General features: G+C 39.7%; 1 protein-coding gene across 2 annotated transcripts in view; it reads left to right on the top strand.

The window, feature by feature from the left end:
* Positions 1–20,622, top strand: part of pcsk5b (proprotein convertase subtilisin/kexin type 5b) — a 61,225-nt gene that overhangs the window by 18,196 nt on the left and 22,407 nt on the right. For both annotated transcript variants that reach the window (XM_080467778.1, XM_080467779.1), the window contains exons 5-11: positions 81–157; positions 4,001–4,089; positions 4,977–5,149; positions 9,126–9,338; positions 11,411–11,511; positions 18,067–18,170; positions 20,146–20,263. In XM_080467778.1, coding sequence (XP_080323904.1) covers positions 81–157; positions 4,001–4,089; positions 4,977–5,149; positions 9,126–9,338; positions 11,411–11,511; positions 18,067–18,170; positions 20,146–20,263 — 875 coding nt within the window. The remainder of the gene's footprint in view (positions 1–80; positions 158–4,000; positions 4,090–4,976; positions 5,150–9,125; positions 9,339–11,410; positions 11,512–18,066; positions 18,171–20,145; positions 20,264–20,622) is intronic.

The raw sequence follows: 20,622 nt of genomic DNA, 5'->3' as shown, positions 1-20,622 counted from the left end.
TTTCGGTGATGTACAAGCCGCTTATACACATACTGATAGTCTTGGACTTATTTTTCAAATGACCTCTGTGCCTCCTGCAGGACCCTCACGCCAGTTACGATGTCAACAGCAACGATGTGGACCCCATGCCTCGATATGACGCGACCAATGAGAACAAGTAAGAAGAAATGCAGATCTATAGGGAGTGCTTGTGCAGACATGGTCATCAAAGTCTCAATATCCCTCATTCTTGACATTTAATTCTAGACTGACACGCAGACATATTCATTTTAAGTTTAATTGGTACCTGAATACTTTCACAATAATAGATATTGTTAACACTCGGGATTATGAGGAAAAAGGACTGTCCTGATGGATCTTCACCAGAAGCTCCTCACTTCAATGTTTTTGTATCTGCTGAGTCCTGACTTTTCTGTGGGGGCATGAGTCGACTTACAGTATGTGATTGTGATATTTGTGGTTTGATAGAGTTTTTTTATGTTTGGAAGTGGTGTGTTTATATGTGTGATTGTCAGTGTGTGACAGAGGGGGAACTTGCCTATTTGTGCACTTGTCTTGTGCCAGTTTGGCTGTGACTTAGTGAGTGATTTCAGTGTCTGTTTGTGTGTGTGTGTGTGTGTGTCTTTGGCTGCAGCAGCTCGGATGCTGTGGCGGAGCCACGGTCCTTGCTGATGAAGCTTTGTCTGTAAGAGACATGAGGTCCACAGATGCAGCATAATGAACTGTTTTCCATTGAGGGTTGAATTCAGAGCTGGCTGAATGTTATACGTGTGGATTGGCATCTGATGATCATTTTGACTTTTTGTATTGTTTCATTCTTTTGAAAGCTTCTTTTAAGCAATTTTGAGCTGGAGATAATGTTCGATTAATCAAAACATAGTGCCTATGTTGCCCATAAAGGCCGAAAAAAATGTGAAAAAGCTGTTGTGAGGTGGCTGGTGATGTTAAAACTGGTCAACCCGCTTCTTTTGAAGAAATAGACTACCATTAGCCACATCTGGTAAACTGCAGGTTGTTGTCAGATGTTTTGTTGTATAGCAACAAAGGCGATGCAATGCTTGTGGATTAAAATCTCTTGCTGATGTGCTGCAGTGGCACCAACAGCTGTACTACAAATGTAAGGGGGTGAAAGTGCTGTATTTTCACTGCATCAATTGAACGCGCAGCTGTCTGCAGTCACACTTCAAAAATTTCTGTGTGGGTTGACACATTTTAACATGCTTTCATTTTTCAAGAACGTCCATTCAACTCCTTTACTGCTTTATTCAACTTCGGGTTACAGGTTGCTGGAGCCAAACATGGCTGAGTAGGTGTAGGCAAGATACATGATACACGTATTATGATCCCCTTCCTGAACCAGGGTTTGAATCCCTCAATACCATCGGTCTCTGCCCTATCCTTTTCTCTCCTTCTATTCCCTTCACTCCAACCGGAACAGCAGAACACCGCCACCTCTGAGCCTGGTTCTGCAATGGTTTCTTCCTGTCAATAGGGAGTTTTTCGTTTCCACTGCTGCTTATGCGTACTCATGTGGAATTGTTTGCTTTGTCTTGTTGTTTTTGTCTGTAAAACTGCCTTGAAATTACTGTGCTGTATTTGGTGCTATACAGATAAAATTGAAAAAAAATTTAATTTATGGAATGCGTAAAAATGTTCCTGCCACGGTTATATTATGTCATGAAGTAGGACATTTAAGTAGAACCGGCCTGTATTGACTAGACAGACCTGTCCACACTGTAACACCACCACCAAAGACAACAGTGACTGATGCAGAGCACTCTCCTTGACGTCTCCAACATCATTGGTGGCCACCATTTCTACAGTGAGATCTGTGCATTCAAAAGTTTAGAGGAAGTCACATGATCAGTTCACCTGTGAAGGTTATAGTACATTTTAGGTTCATCCTGAAATTTCACCCAAAAGCCCAATATAACTATGGGATAAATATGGGAAAAAACCCATGCACATATAGAGAGAAAACGCACACTCCACACAGAAAACACAAAGTGCTTTATCTGGAGGAGCTCAGACTGATGTTTTTTTGGAAGAAGTTGACAGGATCTTCTATGTTTCCCTAATGAGATGAGTCATATAGATACTGTACTCTTAAACTGTTTCAGGCTTAAAAATCTGAAATGATCGTGATCATGATTTACGAAGCACTGGCATATGTCCTTATTTATTTGAAGCAGGGTAAGAATACATTTAAAGCCTGATAAACATGATTTAAGTGGCTTAAGTGTTTCTTTTTGAAACACGCTTAAAAGTTAAAAAGTATCCATGTTTTGCATGTGATGGGTCTCCTCTGATGGGTGTCTGCGGCACAGACTGTGTGGTACTGTTCTGGTTGAAGAGAGAGAGAGATCCTCATGTGACTGTGACACAGATGTGCAGAAAATGGAAAATACAGGCGGAGACAAAGACTGAAAACAGGGCCAGACAGACGGTTTTATGGATTACTGGGGTGAAGTGAACTGAGTGGAGACCGCTGAAGCATTTTGAGAGGGAGAGCCAGCAGTTTGGCTCATTAACAGTGATAAAGAGACCTATCACTGATATATGCAGCCGTTTAATGTATTATGCTCAAACCCTCACAGTTGTTCCTTTTTTTAAACTTTTTGTGAGCTTATTCCAGTTCTGTGGCAAGCGTTTGTTTCTAAAAAAAAACAATGGGGTCTATGACTTAAATCACTTTACAGGATATGAGCATGTTAAAAAGATCTGATGCTGTGTTAAGAGTGCAGGAGGGTTGGATGCGTTGCAACCCGATACTACAAAATCTGGCAATGTTTGTTGAGGTTTTTAAGTGGAACTGGTTTTGTAACAGCGCGGAGGTTAATAGATGAGTGCAGTTCATCTAAGAGCGATTGTAGATAAACTTATCTGTGTGGTATTAAAGTCCTCCTTGGACTGTAATTGTTGAAACATTACTTTCACTTAAATTGAGTTAAATTGACGTTCCCAGTTTCTGGTGAAATGGACATTTGTCCATCTGAGTACGTCCTTGGACTCTAAAAGCCGGCCCTGTCTTTCTCAGGGGTTTCAGGGGTTTGCTGGGCGTCCATGGCAGTGGCCAGTGATCTTTCCGCAGGGGTGTTTGGGTGGGTGGGTGTCATGATGCAGATGTTCTCTGCAGGGTTTGTGTCTGTGTGTTTCTTCTCATCCAAAAAGTGGTGTCTTTGAGGAGGTTGGAGGTTTGTTTACGCTGCTTGCTGACCCAGGCCGATTGTCACCACTGCAGTTACTGCTGGAATGTTACCCTGTGTGTGTGTGTGTGTGTGTGTGTGTGTGTGTGTGTGTGTGTGTGTGTGTGTGTGTGTGTGTGTGTGTGTGTGTGTGTGTGTGTGTGTGTGTGTGTGTGTGTGTGTGTGTGTGTGTGTGTGTGTGTGTGTGTGTGTGTGTGTGTGTGTGTGTGTGTGTGTGTGTGTGTGTGTGTGTGTGTGTGTGTGTGTGTGTGTGTGTGTGTGTGTGTGTGTGTGTGTGTGTGTGTGTGTGTGTGTGTGTGTGTGTGTGTGTGTGTGTGTGTGTGCGCGCGCGCGCGCGCGTGCATTTAAATGTATAAGGATTCCAGCTTTTCCCTCAGTTTAAACGTCATTATTTCATCATTGCATTTATTCCCTTGTATGTAGTGTTTGTTCTCAAAACGGATCATGAAAAGAACTAAATTTGGTTCATGCGTGTGTGTGTATAGGTTTATATATGTGTAGATCGGTTATGTTGATAAACAGCAAATATTTAGTCCTGGCAGTATTTCAGGTTACAAATGACCTTGTGTTTTTCCCTGAGTCAATAATGAACAAGTACCTTTGACATTTTTACACAGTTGGACCTTTGATTTGTGATAATTTCATTATTTCACTTTGAATTCATGAAGTAGTATTTACAATCTCTCCTTAACGTGCATATTTTCTTTGAACCTTTTTGTATGTTTGCTAAGTTGGAAACATAGGGTATAGTTCTTAGATTTGAGTACTAAGGTGTTTGTTTCCACTGTCCTCAGACACGGTACACGATGTGCAGGTGAAGTTGCAGCTGCTGCAAACAACTCCCACTGCATTGTGGGCATTGCCTACAACGCCAGAATAGGAGGTAAGTGACATTTTCTAGTATTTTCTGTTTTTCTTTCTTTTTATCTGTAAACGCCAAATAGTAGCCTGTTTGTAAGGCTCTTGAACAGGGCATATGTAGCTGATACAGTTATTAATGCATCATTGATTCTATGGCAGTATATTTGCACCTGCTATATTTTTAAATTAAATGCTGCTTACTATCTCGCTCAGCTTCATTAACGCAATCGATTTGTTTTTACATTTTTTTTGTCACAACTATTGTTTATCTTGGTGCCCACAGGAGTGAGATGCGTTTCTCCACAGGTCAACTTTTAAGATACAAAAAAAACACACACTGTTAATCAAACTGCAAGATTAAGCCGGGAGAAAACAAACTACAATACATTAGTGCAGCTTTTAGAAAAATGGCTTACAATAGATTTTTGCCTCTGCAGTTCTGCATGTTCTCCCTGTGCCCACATGGGCTTTGTCTCAGTACTGTAGGAAAGTCATGCTTTTTATGTTTATAGCTGACTATTAATCGACCCCTCTTATAGTAAAGCAGTTCTAAATGAATATACGGATGAGATGACTGGCCTTACTTTCTAAGTGCATTTATATTCCTTAAAAAGTTCATTCTATCTTGAGATCAGTTGATGTGATTGATATGAACAGACATGTTATAAGAAATTGGCATTTGTATTAATCCATCTACATCATTCAATCTTGTGTCTGTATGCATGTTTCATCTGGTGTTGGTTTACTGAAATGACCTTCCACATTCTCTCTACTGGTCAGCTTGACTGTTGTTGATTTGTCTTGGTGATTATGACAAGAAAACACTTCACCAGCTGTTTATTAAACCTTCATTAGAAGGTGATGTGGGAACTGTTCAGAGACAAACCTTTATCTGTGCTTGTGTGTCAGGTGTGCGCATGCTGGATGGAGATGTGACGGACATGGTGGAGGCCAGGTCTCTGAGCCTCCACCCACAGCACATTGACATCTACAGTGCCAGCTGGGGACCTGACGACGATGGAAAGACTGTGGACGGACCAGCATCTCTAGCCAGGCAGGCCTTTGAGAACGGCATCCGCATGGTGGGCACACACGCACGCAAATGCAGACTGACAGACAGACGCAGACTTACAGAAAGACTGAGACACAGACTGACTGACTTAGTATTCATCTGGATAGAAAGGTTATAGACACGTTTTCACATTAACAGACTCACCTCCCAAACTCTGGCTATCTCTACCTGTTCAGCTCCTCCGGACATTAGAGAGCAGAAGTGTTCAATTAGCATAAAGTCATTTGCATATTCATACCTTGTTTTGCATAACAACAAGCTTCTGCTGTATTGTTGGGTGCGAGGGGAAATGCTATTTTAGAGGTAAAGTGGGGTAAAATCATTTCCCAGTTACATCTGACAAACACAGGTACACAGTAAGGAAAGTTGCAGCAGCTTGCCGCGTGCTGTTTGGTTGAGCAGACGTATAAGGAGCTGAAACAGACATCTCGGGAGTGAAGGGACACAGCGGTGGTGGCCACAGGATTTTTTAGACCTGCAAATTGTCTTCACTGAAAGCTGCAGGGCTGACAACAAGAGGCATGTCACAAAAAGAGAGAGAAGGGAAGGGAAAGGGACCGACAGGTGGGGAGTGTGAGGTGTAGAGAATCCCTGTTTCTCCTGACAGGCTGGCCTTTTAAGATGACAGAGGTCAGGGAGGTGTGTGTGTGTGTGAGGCAGAGTGTGTGTGGGTTGCTAAGAGAAGATGGCGTGCTGTAGAGAGTAACATGTACTTGTGTGACACCCTGAAGAGACAGTTTATCACAGAGAGCTTGGGTGTAGGAGATAACACTGACAGCTGTGGAGAGCGCTTGCGTTTGTTGCTTTGATTCAGACCAGACTTTACTCACATGAGACATGTGCCCTTGATTTTTTTCCCCCCCCTACTTTTTCATTTGATTTGAAAGAAAAGGATATTATCCTCTCAAGTGTGTTTTAATTTTATTTTAATAATTTCACAGCTGACACAGTGTGAAGTACTTTTCTTAAGCATATCTCATAAACTATTGATTATATTGATAAAATCAGAAAGCAGAGATGGAGAGCGTTGTGTTCATATCATTGTCTTTATGATGGGCAGCAGGACTTCTGCTGTGTGACAATCCAGTTACAGATTGCACAGATAGACACGCTTTACCAGTTTTTAACACATCTCTAACATTGTCCTCTCATTAAGGACAGAAGAAGCACTCAGTCATTGCATATTCTTTGACAACTCTACAGATATAAACTCAAAATAAATCCTATAGTCGTAAAGAAATTGACCAGATAACAGTGCACTTTATTGTTCATGGGTGGTAAATACAGGCTGCATCATTTAAAAGCCTTTAGGAGTCGCAACACATACAAAGGAAAATTGCTTTGTGTTTTCAGATCTTAAAGAACTTATGCTCAGAGTTGTCAGTTTAAAGTCCGTTTAAAAGGGCTTCTGGACCTCAAACTCAAAATACTTATAAAATAAATCAGGTTTGATCAGCTAATTATCTAATAATGAACAGATTTATTCTTATTTTTGATTCAAAAGCTCTTTTCAGTTATTTGGTCTGTTCTGATCTCTTGCTGGTGATTGTTGTTCATCTGAGTTCTATTGGGTTTCACCTCTCCTCTCGTTCTTTGTCCTCCTTCTTTCTTCTTCAAACTGCTCTTCAAAGTGTTGTCATCAGTCACTCGTGATCCCCCCTCACACAGAGGCACTTCTCTTGCTTATCGCTGCTTTACAGAAGCCTCCTTTTGAGGAAGCCCACCTTTCATTGCTGTGTGTGGTTGTGTGCTCAAAGTGTCATTAAAGGTGTGTAGCTGGACCGACATTGTGAATCACAGGGGCAGTAAATTTGTCAGATGTCTTTTTCACTGACTCCTGGCTGAAAATGACCTTCATAGCTTTCAGTCACTTCAGTGTTTCCACCAGGTCCAGCACTGAGACTATAATGTATTCCTTATAATGTATTCTAATCTGGAAGGAACATTTCTGGCTTCCTTGGTTAGGAAGACCCAATAAATACATTGAATTTTTACAAATTTTTGTTTTAATATTCTGTTATTCTGTTGGTATAACAACTGTTCATTCGAGTGCTGTGTTGATATAATGTTTCAGAAAATGTAAACTTGCGCTTAAAATGACTGTGAAACCTCTTGAAGTTGTGCTTTTAAAAATACAAATTCTGTGTTTTCATAAATATAGACAGTCATATCAATTCTAGTGCTGAAAGCTTGAACTCTTTAACACTGCTTTACTGTCACCCTTTACATTACATTTCTTTAAAAGAAAAAAATATGGAAGATAAGAAAAACAGCATAAACTTTGAAACAGGAAGCAACCAAACAAGACAAAGTTGAAGATTAATGTAAAAGTTCAGAGGATGATGGCAAGAATTAAAAACGGTGTGATATTTCACTCTGTATACTAGTTTATTGAACTATATTTAAAGCTATCACTGCAGTCAGTGCAGGTAAAATAAACATTTTCTCTTGGATGCAGGATCAGTAAAAACCCTCAAGTGTGATGAGGCGTCAGATGTTGCATATTAAGTGTTTAGTTACATGGTCACTTTTTTTGTCCTTTCCGACTGAGAGATCAGATAGTTGTGCATGTTAATATGTGCCAAAAACATCATAGGAGTTTAGCCTAATGGATAAAATGTGTTGGTAGTTCTTTAAAAACAGAGGGAATAGCAATAGATCAGCTATTTAAAAAACTGCATTTAAAGGTCAGAAATAAATTCAATTTGCAGAATCTAATAACATAGGGAAATATATTTTGATAAATGTCATGCAGACAAAATATAAAGCAAGACTATTTGAAAAAAAGTTCCCAGTCCATGGTTTGCAGTATGTGGCTCTATATATTGAAAGCGTCCTACAAGCAGGCGCCTGTCAACCAATAACTGCACATGCATGGTAACTTTTTTTGTCAATCTGAGACATTGATCAGATGGATGTGTGTCTTTATATTCACCAAGACAATCATCCATCCCAGTCTGTGGATCACTCCCATAATGCCTTGTGACCTGTGCACATTATTTATCACACATCCAGCTTCACCCAGAAGCTGGAAAAACCAAGAAATTATTGTCCTTGATCGGATTGTGATCAACCAGTGTTTCTAGACCACTGTTTTTCACATGGTGATTATAAGTAACTGGCATGCTCAAAAAACTCAAACATTGGCAAGCAATCTGAATCCTCCAGACCAATTAGAATTTCAATTGGATTGTGCCCATCTCATCAGATCTAAGTGTTGTGACACATTTTTAGTTGGCTCTCTCCTTAATCAGATCAATATTCATTCATATAACCACAGCTTTTGTTATACAGGAGAAAAAGAGATATTATGATGTGAACAACATCATGGCACAGGTTACAGATGGGATCAGTGAGCTAATAGACTTAATGTAAATACTCAGGACTTCATGAAGCTTCTAAAAATGTTGCTGTTCCTTCAGCTTGAGTTTCTGCTGGTGTTGTTTTTGTCCATAATTCCTTACAACTCAGTTTCAAAAAAACTGTAGTCTTATATCCCAAAAGTAATGGTAGAGTTAAAGCCAAGGTAGAAACACTGGACATGATGCAATGTGATTAATTGTGCTGCTTACTGTTAATTGTACTCTTTAGGAAAATAAGAAACCTTTTTATATGTGGTCTTGTTGTAGAAATGTTATATTTTAAAGTGGCAGTTTAAAAAAAAAAATTGGCTTTAGGTAGTTTCCAGGTCAGTAAATGAATCCGTCTTTGCTGTTCTAATAATTTGATGAAAGACATAATTTCAATTCATTCAATCCAGTGTGCAAACAAACCCCTCACTCTCTCAGCACAGCACTGAGCTTTTCGGGAAAAAAACAACTCTCACTGTGTTTTGGCCAGTTCAAACATGATTTTGATTGGCTTTCTACAAGCAGAATTGTATCTAATGCACATTAAAAGATCATTTAGAAATGAAGCCAAACAAATACTAGTGAGCATACATAAGTGAAGCTAATGTGACCTGTGTGGATCCTTCTTTCTGCCAGGGGAGGAAGGGCCGAGGCTCCATCTTTGTCTGGGCTTCAGGGAACGGTGGACGAAGCAGAGACCATTGCTCCTGTGATGGCTACACTAACTCCATCTACACCATCTCCATCTCCAGCACAGCCGAGAGCGGGCGCAAGCCCTGGTACCTGGAAGAGTGCTCATCCACACTGACCACCACCTACAGCAGCGGAGAGAACTATGACAGAAAGATCGTAAGGCATCACGTGGGGGTGGGGTGGGGTGGTGTTTTTTATCAATCATTATCACATGGGGGTTATACTCTATATTGCCTCCTTTTGTCAAATGTACATAGGATTATTTTTAGTTGTTGGAAGTACATAAAACAGAATTCCTCTCAGTCAAAACTACAGCATGAGACTAATGAAGCATTCATGTGAGGGCTTGTGGATTCAGTGTCGTGACCTTGTTTGACTCAACTCTCTCCAATGATCTGCACAGTGGACAGTTGTCCACTCTGAGCCAGCTTGTCTGCCAGTGTCTTACTACATTCCTCATATTAACGCTGCAGGAGGACACACACACACACACACACACACACACACACACACACACACACACACACACACACACACACACACACACACACACACACACACACACACACACACACACACACACACACACACACACACACACACACACACACTTGTACTCTCTGGTTTTATACCCATAACAGCAGCATTAAGCAAGTTATAGGAAATGAATAATTCATTATAAATAGTAGTTGCTTTGAAGAAAAAAAAAAGTTTCCTCACTCGGTGTATTTCAGTAAAGAAATAACTCATTACTTGGAGGAGTGGTTTATTCTCTTCTTATTGCACTATATTGTAGGCAGGACATAATGACTGATATCGGCTTCATAATTAAAAATCCATTGTTAAAAATCAACATTTACATGTTTAATTGCTTGACCTTTGACTAAGTAAAATAATCCTAAACTCTTCAAATGTACCAAGTGCATTGAGTAAAAAAGCTTAATGTCAGTTAGTTGACAAATAGATTGGTTAGAAAAACCCATATTGCTCATCACTACAAAGATATAGTCTGTTGCATTGATTCGTTGCTTCAGCTGTCAAACAGTGTTTGATGCCTAATTCCCTCATTCAGTGTAACACTGTAAGGTCATTAGGCCATAAACGGTTAGCTTGGGCATTATGACTCAGCGGCACCATTATGATCCATATTTGAAATTAAAACAAAAAGGTAAAAAACATTACAAGACAACAATCATGAAGCTGCTCATGACCTGTACTATTATGATAGGATACAGGTGCCACAGGTATTTCTGTCAGTGTTGTGCTTCATGTTGGTGTCAGACGGAATCAGTCAGCTTCATGATTAATGATTACTTGTTCTGTAGTGACCTGAAAAAGCCAATCTTAGTGGAGAGATGGGTTGAGATGAGACTTGGTGAAGAGTGTGCTCAGCAGAAAAGATGCAGATGCTTTAGAGCAAACCACAATCGACAGACTTACTCGAATTTTAGTAACGTCAGCATTCTATTAATGTTGAAAAGTAGGTAGATTATGTGTTCTGTGGGATCCCAATGTGGCTGAACACCCTAACACGCATCAGAATTTATTTCATATCTACTGGAACACATACTGTCCCATCTACTGTGTCTTCACCACTGTCACTCCTGAATAAACCATTTCAGATTCAGTATACATGTGAATGTATATGTGCGAGTATGATTGTGTGTGTGTGTTTGTCTTTGGAGTTTTTTGGTCCATGAAAGGTCCTCTGATGAGGCCTCATTCTGGAAGTTAGCCAAGCTTATCTTGGCTGACTGACTGTCAAGCTATCTGACAAGTTGGCTGGTTAAAGTCCAGACAATCAAAGCCAACATACAGCTCTTTAAGAACGTGTTTTACTGCCTCTTATGCTTTTTTACTCTGCGTACTTTGGATCTCCTTGTGCCCTAAGTTGACCTTTTGGGAACTTGGATGATTTGTTACTTGTGAGTGTGTGTGAGCTGTACTGAGACACTGGATTAAAGCTGGAATGAGGGTCTCATGTATGTCTAAAATCTCCTGATCCTCAGGCCTTCGGTCTCAGCCTCTCCGTCTCTGTCTCCCTGTCCTCTGTCATGTCCTGCCGTCACTGTCACTACTGGCTTCTCTCATTCTCCTCCTGCACCTTGATCACAGACATCTCTTTGAATTATTCAACCAGTGACCGATGGCTCATCTATTTCTTATCTTCTTGCTATTCTTTTGATTAGTGTGCGTTCCTCTGACTCTCCTCCCCTCCTCATCCACAGATCACAACAGACCTGAGACATCGGTGTACCGACAGTCACACTGGGACATCGGCCTCTGCCCCCATGGCTGCTGCCATCATTGCTCTGGCCTTGGAGGCAAAGTAAGAGCCACTTAACTTCATCCCTTCACTTCATCCGCTTGGCCTTCCCTTCCCTTTTAATGCCCTCTTGTCCTCAGTGTTCATTGAGCTATTAGCGAAACACGTGAAGCGTTTTTGTCCCCCCCCGGTCATTGTCAGCGGATGCATTTAACTATCTAGTGAGGCTATATTTGTATTTAATCCCAGACAGATTTGTGAGAGCATACCTGGAGGATGTAGGGTTTCAGATTATATCTGTCTGTCATGGTGGATGACGAGGCTATACATAGACACTACTGCAAAATGTGCACACTCAGATCAGCTCTGTGTTTTTAAGTGCGACAGGTCAGTGTGAGTGTTCTGCTGGGTGGTGGGAGAAGAATATATATATTTTTTGGTAGATCTTGCAATGACGCTGCATCCATATGGTGATGTATTAAGACTGAACTAATTTGTCGGAAAACTTTAAAATGAGTGTCACAATTGTGTTCCTCAAAAAAAGAAAACGTGTAATTTATGACTGAAACTGGAAAAACAGGGTATTTAAAAGACATATCAAAATAGAGTTTAACATTTTTTAATGTTCATTAAAAAAACTGGTAAATAAATAATTAATAGAATGGTAAAACACAATGCAACTGTTAAATTGCTAAAAACATAAAAATCTAATTAAAAACATTAAAAATCCAAATAACAAAAGAATGTACATGCCATTTCAGACAGCAGTTAAAGGAATTTGGTTGGAGGAGAGCTCATTCATGTTCCTTCCGTGTCGTTCTGCCTGTCCTCTCTTTCGAATGTCAACCCAGTAACTGCTAATTCTAGATCTAACCCTAACCCTTCTAGATCTTAGCTCAGACAAAACTAATGATTACTGAAATAAACTCCTTTATGTTCATGCTGTCAACCAGTGAACAGCGTTAGAGTAGCTGATGTGGAAAACAGGGTATGTTACCTGGAAAGTCCCCTCTTGTGTAATATTAGTTATTTTAGTGTCAAATCCAAGCAGGGTTGGTCTGTTTTAGGCTTTTGTGTGAAAATATTTTAATTATTTACTTGTTGGTACTCACCCAGAAAGTTAAATCAGGATTTAACACACGTTGTTGTGTGCTTGTTTATTCTCACCAAACGGAATTCAACAGTGAAGTAAATTTTGATGATGAACTTGTCAGCCCAGAGGGTTTCCACTTTTAGATATGCTGCTCTGTGTTGAGGAAACCGTTGGAGCCGAACTGTTCTCAAACTGTTACAGGATTCGTCCCACTATATAGAATGTAGCAGTACATATAGTATATCTGCAGTATACTGTACTCTGTCGTATGCCAGACAGCCACTAATGGTCCATTATAAAGGTGCTGGCACAGATGTCATGAGTGTCTTGCACTGAGATCTTGAAGTTTTTCTGAGTCTCTCTTTCACTTTAACTGTGAGCTGCTTTGCTGTGTTGTGGTTGAGCCTTCAGCCTTTTTATGACGGGTGAAGATCAGATGATCCCATGTCTTCATGTAGCTAAAGGGAGCCAGCAAAAGATATTTAGTCCTTTGGTACAAGATGTTCTGTCTCGGCTCTCAATAAATCTGAAGGCCACATGCAATGATTTGATACACCATGAAAATGAATAAAAAACGCTTTTCTCAAAGAAGATGTTCCATGTTGGAATATGTTGCCTATTAACAAACCTAAAAACTGTAACACATGACAGATGGCACCTTCATTCAGTGACGTGTCCTTGTTATTTGTGTACCATATTGAAAGCAAGAAAACTGCAAGGGCAGAACTTGTGCTGAAAACAAAACAATATCCTAAACAATGGTGCAGTGCCCCTGGTTTACCTGATTTCAAGCAGAAAAAATGTTCTGGGACATTCCTATACATAGTCTTTCTGGTGAAAAAGGCTTGTGCGACACTCACACAATACTTTGTGTTATCTTCACTGAAATTATGTTGGAAATACAGTTTGTCTAATCGTTGTGAATGACATACAGTCTCTGTAATGGAGTAGGTGAAAGTCTAATATATATTCTGACTCCTTCAATAAAAAATCGTTTTGTTACAACCAACGATAAGTACAACCTATGGCCTATTCTTGTAATCCTTTTATGCAATGACAATATTTATGCCAGAAAAAAAACGGAGAATTGTCATCATATACACGTCCAAATTTATTGATTTAATAAAAAAACAATTTTTTTTATAAAACAAGATTTACACTTTGTCTTGTAGTCCTGAATTGGATAAAACAAGATAGAAGATGGATGGATGTGTGTGCCATGATTCAGTTCATAATTTAGCCCATTCCACAAATCCACCCCACACACTGATAGACATGCTCTCCTTTGTGATAAAAACTGATTTTATTTTATTTTTTTAAAGTTATCCTCTAAAATTGTTAAATCCCTCATTTAATCTCAGAACTCTAATGTTGGTTACTTTAAAAAATATCATTGCATTCCTGTTGAACCACACAACCATGTTCTACTCTGTCTCCAAACTTTCAATATTTAGATTTTTGTGTGCGAGGCCCAGCAGAAGCAGACCTCTCATTGTTCGAAACCTGCTAAGAGGCTTAATTTTCATGAATTGGAGACGGCGCAGTGAAGGTGCACAGACTCTGAATCAGGCCTGTCATCGCATGTTGAGCAGCTCAGTTAGCCGAGGTCACTTTGTTTAACCTGGATAATCCAATCCAAATCCTCCCTGTAGAAAATATTCTCAGTTTCCAGGCAGTGCTGTGCTCATAAGCCTGTTTCCTCAACAAGATTATCACACACTGTTTCTTGCTCACCTGCTTTCTTCTGCCGGCTCCAACTTTCTGTCTGTTGCACTTTCGGCCTCGAACACTGTCAACATTGTTTACAGCTTCTCTTGGTCAAGTGTTTTTCTTTCTCCCCCGTCTATTCATTCACTTTTTTTTGCCTGCATGCACATGCAGTCAAAGAGACGAGTGTGATGGATGGAAACTGTTTGGATAAACCCCTGCACTCCACTGATTGTATCTTCTTTTATCTGGAGAATGAGGGCGAGTGAACTCTGTGATAAACATGTAACGATGCCAGTATGTAAGAGTTGACTGAACCGTCCATTGTTTTCATCCAGGTTTGGAATATGTTACTTCAGGAAACTCTCTGAAGGTTTTGCCAATTTGAGTAGCAACCTTTTTTAGGCTTCAGGGACTTTTATGTCTTTACTCTTTCCTTATGTTCTTGGAAGTGAAGAAATGGAAAAATGAGTGAACACGGGGACACGAAGCATCAGGGAGGAAATTAGGAGGGATGAAACAGAAATGAGCACAAACTACTTGCCATATGAAAGACATATGGCAAAAATCTCCAGGGAGATTTTAGGAACTTGATACACAGAGTTTGAAATAGAATAAAAAATAGAATTTTTATTCACAAATTTTGTGTTTTAGATTTCAATCCAGGGAGGAAACTCTGGGACACGAAAATATTGAGAGATATACTTTATTCAGTGACTTTTGTTTTTTTCCAAACTGGGGTAAATTGTTGATGAAATGTCCCGCTGCCACTTTCCCTCCCTCCCCTTGCTCTTTGCATTCGCCCTTCAGGTTTTTCCAGTGTGTTTTCATCTGTAATTATAGTTGAGAGGAGTACCAAGAAAACCTATATCTTCTTTTGATTTGGTGCTGGTTTCCCCCAGTATGTGAGCTACTCCATTAATTAGTATTGGCTTGTTTATGAGAAGGCGGTCATGGCCTAGATATCGGTGCCAAAGTCACTTTTAATTAATGACCATAAAACATTTATGGAACCATAAATACACAGTGGCAGCTAAACCTATTAATATTGATCTGACCACTAATTATTCAGACTTTTCACAGGAGTCATCTGTGCTACCTTATTTAATCATTTTCTATTCAATACTTTATTTTCAACCATTAATAAGCTCCATTTGTGATTATTGGTCATGTTAATTGTTGAATGAAGGAATACTTCCTTTAAATTATATACTATATAAAGTAACAGATTAAAAAATAAGTATCTTTATTTCCAGTGCTAATGTACTTTAAATCCAGGGGGGAAAAAATCCTCCAATACAGAATTTAAGTTCAGAAATAGGTCTTCAAGAGACAGTGCAGATTTATTGGTATTGTGATGTAAACATTTGTAATTTACTTATCACAGAAGACTGAACCAATACATAAAAAAAACAAAAACAGCGTAAGTTGTGTTTCCATGCATGAAGCATGTCAATTGGCTATTCATTTGGAGCCCTACTGCCCTACATTGTGTTGACAACAGATTGTATTTCACTGCATTATTTCAACATTACATCATACCTGGTGGCAGCAGGCCAGAAGTGACATGTGCAAGACCACAAAAATCTAAGAGAAATGGCAAAAAACTGGGGACTGCAAACATGTATGTGACGTGGAGGGAAAAAAAAGAGAAAGGAAAAAAATTGCTGTACAGTTGCATCAGGTTCAAATTTGTGTACATGACGAGAAAGGGATCACTGTAAATTCGTTGTATAAATCCTAAAGAACAAATAAATCAACACCATATGGCTCGATCACAACACTACTCAAAACAGTATTTAATATTGCATATTTCACTAATGTCATGCTGCTCTATTCAGAACTCATGCATAATGTATATCCAAAGACTAAATATTAGCATATTAAAGACTGAGGCAACATGGACACAATTTTCCGTCTACAGCCAAGTGCCTTTATTTATTTGCTAGAAATGACAAATGAATTGCATTGTGACCTGCAGAAGTATATGTGAGAGAAGGTGTCCAGGTCTCAAATGACTGGAACATGGCAGGAGAAATGCCAATGCTGCGTCAGCTGTATTGAGATTGGTTGATTTCACTGCCCTTCAAAGAGAAGCTGCTGTTATAACTGAAGTAACTGATAAACAACCATGAATGTATCTGAAATTTCCAGCCTTCATGTCCAACCTTGAACTCGTCCTCAAGAATCCAGTGTTTGACAAAACTGAAATGTCAAGCCCTTAATCTTCATGTCCAACCTTCAGCATCCCTGAAATATCCGAGTTTCATTATATTCATCTTAATTTTGTCTTTGTCTCACTCAAAAATGCTCAACATATTTAGAATACTGAAGATTATTCAAATAGTTTATGATGGCTTCTCCAAACTCCAGACAAGGTCGTGATAAAAGATGAAGGCCAACGGAGCTTCTGCAAATCTCCTCTTGCAGTTTGCGAATCAATATTTTCAAAAGTCAAGGCTTCATGTGAAATGTTTGACGGGCTAATCTGAATGTGATCCCGTAGCCTGAGTAAAGATAAAAAAAATACTCAAACTTGAGTGATTCTTTGCAGCTATGCTTAGGTCTCTACCACGTGAACCAATCCCAGGCTGACTGGTATTTTTTTCCTCACCGTTGTAGGAGTATTGTCCCACTGCTATACATGAAGCTGCTTGAACATTACAGAGTAAAGAGCATGTGTGAAAGCAGCTCTTGGCTATAACCTGAGAGCCTGCAGCTAAATGTGTGACGGAGCGACGTGGCCCAGATGTTCAGAATTTTAAACATTTTCAGGTGTTTTTTTTTTTTTTTTTTTTTTTCTTCTTTGGTTTAATAGATCACAGAACGCTGTGAAGGAACTTGCTCTGATGCAATAATTCAAGAGGCCAAAGGCTGTTGCTCTCTGATGCCTCTCATACCACCTGCACATCGTATTGAATCCTAAAGCTCAACATGTTGGGTTGGAACCCAAAAATGTTAATTATAGGTTAAAAAACTTGGAAGTGTTGCGAATTATGGAAGTCTTAGATGGGGAGGGAGCGATATTAAGGGAAGGACCAGAGCATCTGGGCAGCATATGAGATGGAAGGGGAATCCCAGGAAACTTGGTGACCCACTTCTTCCTGGTTTTTCCTTTTAATGTAGCGTTTGGACATCAAAGCAGTTGAGACACATGGCTGCCATCTCATAATGGCTCTCACGTGAGATCTAAGAAAGTTGGGACAGGCCAACAAGCATCTCTACTCTATACTTCATGTCCCGTCTAATTTTCTCCCTCAGTAATCTTCCACTAACTGAATGTGATCCAGTTTTCTTTGCCTTCTTTGAGATTTAATCGTCTCTCTTTTTCCCGGTGCTGCGTTTGTTTAACCTTCACCTTTTATCCTGAACCTATTTATTCTGCCCATTTAGTTTATTTCTCTGTGCTGCGCTCATCTGTGCCATTTAAATAAAAGATTATCTGTATGTTTGTGTGTGAATGCTAATTGAGCTGCATTTTCATTATTTAAAAAGTGCAGCATTTTGAGTGTGTTCATGCGATAGGAAATATTTACTTCACTTTCTGTAACCCCAATCCTAAAAAGTCTGGGAGGACGTGTAAAATGTAAATAAATACAGGATGCAACGGTTTGTAATTCTTGTGAACCCTTAATTTATTCACAGAAAGTACGATATTTTAGCATTTCATGACAAACACAAACTTATTATGAATTGCAAGCCATTGCATCTTCTGAACTGCATTTCATACACAATTAGGGGCCCCTCAGCAGTAATTATGGATTATGTTATCACGTTGCGATAAATAAGTTAATAAGTTTGTGTGTTTTCTTTGCTAGTCCTCTTCTAACATGGAGAGATGTTCAGCACATCATCGTGAAGACTTCCAGAGCCGGACATCTCAGCGCTCCTGACTGGAAGACCAATGCTGCTGGATACAATGGTACACACACACACACACACACACACACACACACACACACACACACACACACACACACACACACACACACACACACACACACACACACACACACACACACACACACACACACACACACACACACACACACAAACCTGTCGTCCTAACATGCAAACAAATCCGGCTTGACACGCCGATAGCCTTTGAAAGCATGAAAGAAGAAAGGGCTGCACAGTAGTGGTTAGCATGGTCGCCTCACAGCCAGGAAAATCCCTGGTTTGAGTCCGGGCGTGGGGGCCTTTCTGTGTGGTGTTTTTTATGTGTTTCACACTGCCCTCCACTCTGTGTTTGCCTTGTGATGGGCTGGCGACACGTCTTCATCTCCAGTCAGCTGAGCCTCAGTTGAATAAAGTGGTATAGAATATAGATGTTCTTGTGGTTGCATTAAGTTGACGTCTATTTAAGATATAAATGAACAGATTGTGTTAATTCAGACCTTCTGGAACAGAACGGTTCCGCAGCGATTTTGGTAAATGAAGAGATACTAGGAGCAGTGATAATTCATAAAAAGTCCTTGAATCAATTAGTTATAGCTGTATGCACATTTCATTTCTGTGATGCTGATAATTTGCTTGAAAATATTATTGATACTCCCATGAGATGCAAAATCTTTGTAATCACTTTCAGATCCTTTTGATTTGTACATGATCATGATGTTTTTTTTTTGTTTTTTTTAGCACAAATAGCCTCAACACATTAAACAACTTTAGCACCTACTCATATTACTGCAATATAGAGGGATGAAGTGTACCTGAGAAATAAGACATGTTGCAGAGACGTTAACATGCAGTACTGTATGTGGTTCTTCAGTCGCCTCCAATCAAAAGAGGTGCAGAGCAGTTTCCAAAAAATGTTTAGATTCTGCTCACTTAAGTATTAGTCCGCCATCTGTCAGGGTCCATGTGGTGGATGCAGTTTTGTAACTTTGAGTGCACGTATAATGCATACCTGTGTCTGTGTGTGTGTGTGTGTTTGTGTTTGTGTGTGCCCCCCGTGTGTGTGTGTGTGTGTGTGTGTGTGTGTGTGTGTGTGTGTGTGTGTGTGTGTGTGTGTGTGTGTGTGTGTGTGTGTGTGTGTGTGTGTGTGTGTGTGTGTGTGTGTGTGTGTGTGTGTGTGTGTGTGTGTGTGTGTGTGTGTGTGTGTGTGTGTGTGTGTGTGTGTGTGTGTGTGTGCCCCCCGTCTCCCTGTGTGTGTGTTTGTGCTGGAAAATCACCAAGAAAGGGAGAGCTAAGGGTCAGCCAGGCTGCAGGCCCAGTGTGCCTGGAGATTTTCCAAGTGACAGAACAGGGAGGGGGGTGTCGGTGAAATATGAAAGGCATTTATTTTTGAGAATCTGTACCCACAAGATGAGAGTTTCCAAACTTTATCATTTCATTTTCAGACATATACCCAATTCAGTGTGTTTATTGTACATGTACAGACTATTTATTAAAACACCAGGGGTTTTCAGTTTGCTCATTCACTTTAGGATGTGGAGTGAAGAAATTTACTGTTCTAGAAATGTGAAAACCAGGAAACCTGCCAAAGAGTTTCAGTGAAGCCTGATTTAACTTCTGCACAAGTAATAAAGGAAAACACAGAATCTCTTAGAAGATTAGGAACAATGAACCACAGTTATATATATATATATATATATATATATAGTTTTTATTGTCTTTTAATTCATCACTGCATTTTTATTCCACCAAGCTGTTTTTAGTACTTAACTCTGTGTCATATTTTTCTTTCTATCTCACTTGCAAAACTTTTCCTTTTGCCATGTTTATTTTTTAGTTTGGCTTTCTGACTTTATTAATAATGTAAAGTGCTTCTTCTTAATAGGAAAGCACTTTCGAAAAGTGCTTTATAAATAAAGTTTCATTCTTATTATAGTTGTGGGTAACAATCGAGTCCTGTTGTGGTTTGATCGGCTTGGGCTCCTCACTGTTTCCTGCAGTCAGCCATCTGTATGGCTTCGGTCTGATGGATGCCGAGGCGATGGTCAAGGAGGCGGAGAGATGGAAACCAGTCCCCGCTCAACACGTCTGCGTTGAGAGTGCAGACCGACAAATAAGGTAGGAGACCTTACAAAAAGTCCAAATCTCATTAGGTATTTTTGACTGATTTCAGATCAAAGAAATCCTCACAATCCATATCAAACATGATCATCTAATGAGACAAATATAGATTGTATCTTAAAATTAACTGCATTTTTACTTGCAATGTTTATTTCTTTAAATTGCACACTGGACATAAACTCCATGACCATCAAGTAAAGGATACATCTCCCTTCAGGGGGAATTTCACTATAATACATGCAAGCATGAAGGTTCTAATTTCTACAGGAGTTGCTTCAATAGTGTGTGAATAGTCAAATATGTACTTCATGTTTGTGTAAGGTCTTTTTTTTACAATTTCACACTCCGTTCACTCA

This window comes from Lipophrys pholis (assembly GCF_963383615.2).
Source record: "Lipophrys pholis genome assembly, chromosome: 7".
Lineage (NCBI taxonomy): Eukaryota > Metazoa > Chordata > Actinopteri > Blenniiformes > Blenniidae > Lipophrys > Lipophrys pholis.
The sequence above is the reverse complement of the archived record's forward strand: the minus strand, read 5'-3'. Positions and strand labels throughout refer to the sequence as shown.